The sequence below is a fragment of the Gekko japonicus genome, unplaced genomic scaffold (assembly GCF_001447785.1).
Source record: "Gekko japonicus isolate JY-2015 unplaced genomic scaffold, Gekko_japonicus_V1.1 scaffold31, whole genome shotgun sequence".
NCBI classification, from domain to species: Eukaryota; Metazoa; Chordata; class Lepidosauria; order Squamata; family Gekkonidae; genus Gekko; species Gekko japonicus.
The window spans coordinates 1,836,787-1,846,271 of NW_015161404.1; the positions used below are offsets into that span (position 1 = coordinate 1,836,787).

Below are 9,485 nucleotides of genomic sequence, written 5' to 3' on the forward strand. Positions count from 1 at the left end.
AGAAATACTGATAAACAGCATAGAGGAAACTGGGACAAGAGAAAGTTTTCAGATAAATTTAAAAAAGGCCATCACTGTTCTCTCACTGGTAGATTTCTCCACCCCTATTCTGGAAATGTAGTAATCCCCCCCAAATTTAGTATAGGAAAGTGTTTGATTTCCCCCCGCCCTTATTAGCAGTGATAACACCGCTTTTTTGAACTGATTATCCACAGATTTCTGGATCCATAATCATCCACGTCACAGAGAGAGGGAGCCGAGGCTGAAACAGGATAATAGCCTTTAAATCCCCTTCTCTAAGCACTCAGATCTTCCCTGTCAGCAAGATTAAAGCGGTCAAGAGCAGCCCCCATGTATCTCTATCCCACACTGAGTTTTAACAACAACTGGAGCTGGTGGCTGGAAGAGAAAGAAATGTGAAGCAGCTCTGGTGCTGGATGTTTCAGAGAAGAGGAAGCTGGGGGGGAAACAGCAGCAAGAACACATTCTGTAGCTGTGGTGGTGACAAAGGGAGTTTCACCCAGCTGACATGTGGGGTTTTAAGCAGAGAAGACAAACCCAAACTTCAAACGTAAAAGCAGCCGCTTGTGGTGCCACCTTGGAATCAACAGAGGAACGTAAAGAGACGTGGTATATAGACGCAGCAACCCAAGGATTTGGTATTACTAAGTGGGGATCCCAGGTGCAATTATCCCAGGAAACTGAAAAGAACAGCTTGGAGAAGGAGGAATATGAGGAGGAGGAGGAGGAAGAGGAGAGACTCCCCATGTTGTTTCCATTCACTCCCAGGGCTGCGGCATCTTCATCAGTGCTGAACATTAACGTTGGTGGGCACAGCTACCGCCTTACTTACCAGGCAGTGGCAATCTACCCTACAACACGGCTGGGCCTCTTGGCCACTTCCACTGACCGCAGTTGCCAGCTAGGCCTCTGCGATGACTACGCAGCTCAAGGTGATGAATATTTCTTTGATCGTGATCCTGCTGTCTTCCAGCTGGTTTACAACTTCTATGCTTCAGGTGTTTTACTGGTGCGAGACGAACTGTGCCCCTTCAGCTTCTTGGAAGAGCTGAGTTACTGGGGGGTTAGGCTTAAGTACACACCACGGTGCTGCCGTATTTGCTTTGAGGAGAGATGTGACGAGCTGAATGAGCAGCTGAAAGTGCAGCAGGAGCTTCAGGCTCAAGCCGCAGCCCAGGAAAGTGAGCAACTCTTCCGCCACATGCGCTATGCAGAGCACCGTTGGCGCCTTTGGAACCTCATGGAAAAGCCCTTCTCCTCTACAACGGCAAAAGCCATGGGGGTGGCCTCCAGTTTCTTTGTGCTCATCTCAGTGGTAGCACTGGCTCTCAACACTGTGGAGGAGATGCAGCACAAGGACCAGGGCACTGGAGAGATTCATCCCATGCTGGAACATGTGGAGACATTCTGCATTGCTTTCTTCACACTGGAATATGTGCTGCGGCTGATCTCCACCCCAGACCTACGCCGCTTTGCTAGAAGCACGCTGAATGCTGTGGACCTCATTGCAATACTGCCCCTTTACCTCCAGCTAGTGTTGGAACATTTTGTCGATGAGGACCAGCCTCGTGGCCAAGGCTCGCAGCATGAGCATGACATTGAGAAGGTGGGGCGAGTGGGAAAGGTAGGGCAGGTGCTACGCATCATGCGCCTCATGCGCATTTTCCGCATCCTCAAGTTGGCCCGCCACTCTACAGGGTTACGAGCCTTTGGCTTCACTTTGCGTCAGTGCTATCAGCAGGTGGGCTGCCTTTTGCTCTTCATCGCCCTGGGAATTTTTGCCTTCTCTGCCATGGTCTACACAGTGGAGCATGATGTTTCCAGCACAAATTTCACCAGCATCCCACATGCCTGGTGGTGGGCTGCCGTAAGTACCTATCATTATTTTGTTGGCCAGATGATCTTAGGATCTCCTTGCTATTCTACACACAATTACTTATGATAATAATCATAATTATTCTCCCATTTGTCATCTTTACATAGACCTGCTGCATGTGTGAAACCAGCAAGGTAGACTCAGATTTCACAACATCTGCCCTGAGCTTTGCTTTCATAGACACATGCACACACCCACACCCCTCAGCTGGAAGCTTTCGAACATCAGTTTTAGCAGATCAGGCTATAATCAGTGAAGCATACTTTGAACTGGATGGGTATTTGTGGCTATGCTGTGCCAAGATTTCCTGCTGCTTACTGAGAAAGGCAAAGAGGGAAATGAGAGGGAGTGCATAAGCCTCCACTGCTAGCCTTAATTTTGCACTGACTTATCTGCACTTTCAGACAGTTCCTTGCCAGTGTTTTTTTTTCTTATGAGAGTTTGTAAAAGCAGCCCTGCCCAAAGGTTTGCAATGCAATCAAAAGTTTGCTTTGGTTATTTTATATAACAGCTTTTAAAAAATTCCAGGTGATTCTAGGAAACTGCCCTAGCCTCAGGAAGAGGGTTTTGTTTTTGGTTTTTTTTAGTGCATTCATCTGTATAGTTGGAAGGCAGGCAGATTAGATGGCTGTCCTTTACGAGGCTTTCCAGACAGCTGCTGGTTGTAGCCACAACAGAACATAGAATTGTATTTTGGTTTATTTATCCTGAGCCAGCAGCACTGGCCAAAAATAAATGGAGGAGGACCATTTGGCATGGTTGATTGTAACATGATGCTGAGCTTACAATTTATAGGTCTCTGGTTTAAGTGTCTCATAAGTTACCAATGACTGGAAAATATGGTATTGTTTATAGCACAGTTGCAGGACCCACGAGATCTCAGCGAAGCCAAACACAGAAGAGACTCACATGGCAAAATTTTCATTGATAACTTTGTTTTCAGAAGTCTTTCTGGAGATGCCAGCACTCATCAGACATGAAAACTGTGCTGCTTCTTTCTTCATATGAAGAAGTGGTCAATTGTGTGTTTTTCCATTTGTAGTTCCCCTCCCTAAGTACACGGGGCAAAATATGGACACATGCATGTGCACTGTGTGAGAAGGGATTTGTACAGAGCTGACTTCCATTGAGAAAACTAATTTTGTGTGAAATGGGTGTGATTCCCTCCTTGAACTGGGAAATAAATCCTGGGCTGAGATTAGTTCAGAGGATGTTATCCTTAGACAACAGATCTTATAAACAGACACACAGATACATCCAATGTGGCTACAAAACAGGAGAAGCCATGAAATAGATTGGAATAGAATATAAAAGGTACTTATACAAATTTATGAAAATACAGCATCCCCACATTGTGGAGCACAATTGCTCTTTTTATCCTCATCTGTGACATCATCTGCAGTGAGAAAATGAGTGAAAGTTTCACAGTATTCCTCTCAAGTTTGTTGCTGCTGATCAAATTGTGAAACAAGCCATTTTCTCCCAGCTGCAGGAATAGTCACAAAGCTAAAGCCACACCCTTCTGCGGTTGCTCTGTTGATCGGATGCCTTCAGTTTATCCTTGTCGCCATCTGTAGCATTGTGAACAACAGGCCATTTCAGCTTTGCTTCAACGTAAGAAGAGTTTTTACTTAGCTCTCTAACCCGAAGCAGCCTCTCACACCCTCCATTTTATCCTCCAGTAGCCCTGTAGGTTATGCTGAGACAGAATCAGTCACTAGCCCAAGGTCAGCAAGCTCCCATGGCCAAGGACGGATTGGAACCTGGGTCTCTCAGATTCTAGTCCAATACCCTAACCACTGGCATAAATATTCATAATATTATTTTTAGAAGACCTCATCCTTCAGTTTGCCACCAGCAAAATTTCATGCTTTGCTTTTGCTTTGCTTTTTTGATTTATTGATCGCTCTTTCCCACATACCTGCGGGCTCAGAGCGATTTACAGTTACTCTTGAGACAGTTGGACTAACAATATTTGTGGGGATAGGGAAGACAAACATACAGCATTAATTACACACACATTGCAGCTAGCCGGGCTTCATCTGCGGGCTGGGTCAGTCGTGTTCCTACGGCATCTTGTCGGCTGGCTGATGACGTTTGGCTTCTTGATGTTGTGCAGCCACTGACTGCCACCGCCTGGCCGATTCGCTCCACTGCAGGGAAGCCGACACAGCTCTTTCATCTTTCCGGTTGCCGCGCCTCAGAAGTTGCCTCAGCAGCTAACACCTTCCCGAAGGGAGGGGTGTGCCCACCCCCTTACGGGTGGTCCCCAATTTATCTACTCGCCGAAGCTTTCGAATCGCTGGGTAGACGATGAGCTAGGACAAGGCTTGGTTGCTCACACCAGCACGGGGCTAGAACTGCCAAAGCATGGCAGTTCAGATGTTATTGTTAAGCAGGGAAAAATCCCCTGCGCCACCGTAAGAAAACACATCAGGAAAAGTTCTGACAGAAAGCCACAGGCTTCTGTCAATAACACATTTCTCTTTTATCCCATTGTTTATTTTTGGAGATTCCCCCCCCCCGCATTAACATTCAGTTCCAGTGACTTAATTTCCATCAGACCACAAACTAATCCTTTTTATTCCATCAAATGCACCAGGTGCATCCTACAAATAAGCCTGCCTCGTGCAGGCTCAGGGAGCCAGCCGTACGTTTCATTCATCTGTAACATCAGGCTACTTAAAAAGGAAGAGAGTGCTCCACTATGCATGGCTGCTTTTTCAATGAATATTCCACGGCTAGACTAACTGTGGATGTTGCTTGACAGGGAACATTGCTGCTGCCCTGGTTTAGCCATTTCTCTTGTTGTTTTGTTGGCATCATGACAAAACATCAACCTTGGAATAGGTTATGATCAACGTTAAACAGATGAACATCATGGAGATACAAGAACAGAGTGAGTTTCTGAATTTCACAAAAACTACTGCTCACATATGATTGAGGATCTAAAGCAAGGACATCAGGTCAATAACAGCACATGCAGCTAGGCAATCTGGAGAACTCAAATCATTTGCATCCAGTTCCGCTTGCATCCTCCCCCCTATAGCGACATATGGTGCAAAAGGTCATGGACTCACAAACTGGTTGAGACTCTAAGTTCCATGGAAACCCTCCCTTCACATTCTGCTCCTCCCACATACAGTCCTTCCATTTGCAGCAGCAGTACCCTGCAGGACAATTTCCCCTTCTCCAAGGAGAATGATGTACAGTCAGGGAGAACAGCGGGACAGGGACTTGGGAGAGACAGAGTACAGCCAATGTGGTTGCCTTCCATAGTAGAAGGGGAGGGGCTCTTACCTATGCTACTCGACATGAGAGACACTGTACATATAGCTGACATTACAAGACTAACATTCTGGTGGAAATTTAAAAGGAAAGGTACATTTTTCAGCTTCATGGGACAATTCTTCAAGTAAAACTCCTTCATTTTAATATTCAGATTTATTAAGATATAACAGACTTATTTGGGGGTTTTGTGTTTATTTTTTAAATTCCCAGCAATAACCTGTGGGTTGTTGTTCTGATGAAAGAGTTTGTGTTGAAAAGTGGTGTAATGACCAGTAGCTTCATAATCCATACCATACTCTGTACCGTACCATTGCGCTCTCACCCATGATGTTAGGGGATCAGCCACCAGTGCCAGTTGTGGCGGTGCTATACTGCACAAATGGGCAGGAAACAGATTTGTACTGTACAAATTGTACACCATCCTACAGATCATCCACAGACCAAGTGATGAAGAATGGGGGAGGGGGATCAGCCCTGATTCAGACTAGGGTCCTGTGGGAAGAGAGAATTTAATTATTCCAGCGCCTCATAGTTTCACCAACTGAAACCATCCACCCTGTACTGCTATTAATCTTGGTTAGAAAAAGGCAGGCAAAAGGCATGGGCCCGTCTTTTTCCCTTCCAAAGCTCACAGCAGCATGAGAGGGGTGATTCTTTTTTTTTTTTGGAAACCCCCTAAGGGGTATTTTTATTGTTTTTCAATAGACTACAAAACTACAAAGGAAAAAATGGGAAGGGACTACATCTATGGATAAAGGAAAGATACCCACACTAACTAAAAACCCAAGAGTGAGAGATCATAACCCAGTTAAACTAAATGTTAGTATTACATTTGTTAATAAGGCAATATACTTGTAGAGTTCTTGCTTTGCACTGCTTCTATGTTAGTAAATTAGTTATCTTGAGAAGACTTTCTGAGCCATCTTCATTTCTTCAAAGAGCAATTTTCAGAGTCCTTCTGCCCTTACTTTGGCTTTCTGTCTCTAAAATCATACACAGTTTTCGTCGCACCCATAGCCGCTTCAGCCGCAGAGTCCTCGTCCAATCCAGAGGTTGCTGAGTCACTTGACTTGGTTTCTTCCTCCTTAGATTCTTCCCCCGTTCCCAGCTGGCGTCTCAAGAATTCCTTGGCTTTAAAAATGGAATCAATCTTCTCTCTTTTATCGTTGATTTTAAAGATGACACCCTCGGGGATCCCCCACCTGTACTGAATTCCCTTGGTTTGAAGAAAAGAAATCAAATCATTGTTTCCTTTTTTGACGAATTTCAAATGGAATGTCCTTTAAAGTCTTAATAATTGTATTTCCCAGTTTCAGTGGGGTTGCTGAAGTAGCTTTTAATATGGCATCTCTGGTCTGTCTTCTTGCAAATCTTACCACAATCTCTCCAGGCAGGCTATTTATATATATATATATATAATTGGAGCATGCCCTATAGACAGTCTCCATATCTTTTACTATTTCTTCCGCTGATAAGCCTGTAACTAGAGTGATAGCCTTGGCCAGAGTCTCCTTCAAATCTTTTTCGGTTTCAGGGACCCCCTGGAACCTAAGAATCGTGTTAGCCTTTTCCTTTTGGAGCTGTAACAAACGATTTTCTTTAAGGTTTTGCCTTCTTTCAACTTCTCCCACTCTTTTCTTCATCTTTTTATTACCGGTGTCCATCTCTACTATTTTTCCTGTTACTTGTTCCACTTGTCTGTTTCTGCTAACTGACGCTGCTGTAAAGCGAAGTTTTGATTCAACGAGGTCAGCTGCTGGTTAATACCATCGAGTTGCTCTACCACCGACTTTAGCATATCCGCTAGCAGCTTCATGACATCAGTTCCCTCCTCTCTCACCGGGCTCTGACTACCCGGTTTCGGTTTTAACTTTCCTCGTGTCGCCGCCATTTTTCCAATTTGTTTACAAATTCAAACTGTTATACAAAGGCTCGAAGGGCTCGTCGTTTCACAGCAGGCTCTCAGATAAGTCTCTCAAAACAAATCACTGTTTGCTTCCCCCCTCCCCCCCTTCGCTTCGCTTGACTCTTTATGTGCATAGGAGGCGTCCCTCCCTGCTCTCTGCTTTCCCAGGGGTGGGATTTGCTTATCAATCAGTCCGCTCAAACAGAACTCATGTTCATTGTCGGTCTTCAATCAGACCTCGCTCCCAATCATCGTTATTCCGCTGGACATCTTGCCCTTGCCCCAGTCAAACTAGTTTATACCCGAAGGCCACTCAGCAACCGGACCGTCAGGGCAGGGGGAAGCCTCTATTCTCCGGCAAATAGCCATCGAAGAGGCTAACCCTCAAAAGCCCTCTGGCTTGGAGCCCTTTTCAAGAGCTCCGTGGAGGTGCCACTTGAGGTGGCACCCCTCCATGCTGCTGGTGTGCTAATCGCTCCTCCGCGGGTCGGAGAGAGTGACCGCCATCGCTAGTCCACTTCCGGTTCTCTCGAGAGGGGTGATTTTGATAAGTGAAATCACGTAGAACGGAAAGTATTAAACCTCCTCTGTCTTCCTCACATGGCCCTAATCCAAGCCTGGATTGTACATACTTGTAGTTTAATTTAAAAATTGTTGGGAAGATACAGTCAAGGATCTATCAATGTTCTATGTTGTTTAGCATCTTTCAGGGTTCCTTCAAGCCTACCTTCTTTCCGCCAGCCTTTTTATGTAGGAAAAAGCATATGTACATACGAAAGCTGTCATTTGTTCATATGCATGTGTGCTGAAAAGCTGTGACCAATCAAATATTCATGCTGCAAAATACATATGCATGCATTTTTATACATTATTGTGTACATGCACCAGTCAGAGCATAGGCGTGCTTCACTATGAGACTTTGGAGAACAGTTACCAGTTTGAATACATAATGTTGGGCTTGACATATACCAGTGACCTTAGTATAAGGCTGGTCCTCAAAAGAAATTGCTTTAGTAATGAATGTTCTAATGTAGCAGCATACAATAGACTTCCAATGAATCCAAATTATCAATCCATTCATAAAATGATATTATGTTCTTCTCAGTAACTGTCTCACTTTTGATTTGCTTGTAGGTAAGCATTTCTACAGTGGGCTATGGAGATATGTGCCCGGAAACCCACCTAGGACGACTATTTGCTTTCTTCTGCATTGCTTTTGGGATAATTTTGAATGGAATGCCAATCTCTGTCCTCTATAATAAGTTCTCAGACTACTACATCAAGCTGAAAGCTTACGAGTATACAGCAATACGGAAGGACAGAGGGAAAGTAGATTTTGCACAAAGAGCCATGAAGAAAATGTTGGAGTGCTGTGGAAACAGGCCAACTCAATTACCAAGACACAGAACTTGTCTAAAAAACAGGTCTGGAGAAAGCAAGGTCAGTCCGGTATAGTCAATTAAAGGGATAACTGAAATAAAAAGAATGGCCACACCTGAACATTATATCACCCACTTCAAAAGATACAGATGTTTAACTTCTTCCTTGTTATTTTTGCTGATTCCAGCTGACGTCTAGGCTGCCAATGGAATAAATTACCATTTGTGGATTACCCAGTCCCAGCTACAGATTCTAATAAGGATCCACTGAGATATGACATGTGTCTGTCCTGCAAATGCAACTCTACCACAGCCAAACGAAATCACTTATTTTCTGCATATTGCCATATTTACTGCCATGATTGATGCTGAATCAAAATCAAAATTGTGATAGGCTTTCAGATAGCCATACAGTATCTTGAATCTGAAATTTACTAGTCTTGAAACTTCTGAGAGGAACACTTCAAAGGCATACAACAGTTTTATGCTCTAAGTGCATCTACAGATACCAAAACTTAAGACATTGCCTGAAATTTGGTTTTGAGAAATAAGAGAGAAAACCCACAATGTTTTTCTTTTCTTTTTAAAAAATTAAGCCTATCCTCCTCCTGCTGGTAAGAATATAGGGCAATATGGGACAAATGCAGGGGTCATTTCCTGCAGGAGCGCACAGGAGCGGAGCTCCGGCAGTAAAGAGCCCAGGGGGCAAGCACATGCAACAAGCCCCACCCCCTGCTCCCAGCAGCCCCAGGCCACAAGGAGCAAGAAGCCTCTTCTTTCTTTCCTTCCTTCCTTCTCTCCTCTCCCTTTCCCTCATTTCCTTCTCTCCCTCTTCCCCTCCTTCTTCCCTTCTCTTTCTTTCCCTCTTTTCCTCCCTCTTTCCTTCTCTTTCTTTCTCTCTTTGCCTCCTTCCTTCCTTCCTGCACAGATATGCGCATCCCCCCCCCCAGCTAGCAATCTAAAACAGGCCAGTGGCACCCTTTAAGGCCAAGGTTTATTCAGGTACAAGCTC

At 44.6% G+C, this 9,485-nt stretch overlaps 1 protein-coding gene across 1 annotated transcript; it reads left to right on the forward strand.

The window, feature by feature from the left end:
* Positions 1 to 529: 529 nt before the first annotated feature.
* Positions 530 to 8,549, forward strand: KCNV2 (potassium channel, voltage gated modifier subfamily V, member 2). The gene is made up of 2 exons (XM_015425918.1): positions 530 to 1,888; positions 8,229 to 8,549. The coding sequence occupies exons 1-2, from the start codon at positions 530 to 532 to the stop codon at positions 8,547 to 8,549; spliced, it is 1,680 nt and encodes a 559-aa protein (XP_015281404.1).
* The last annotated feature ends 936 nt before the right edge of the window (positions 8,550 to 9,485 follow it).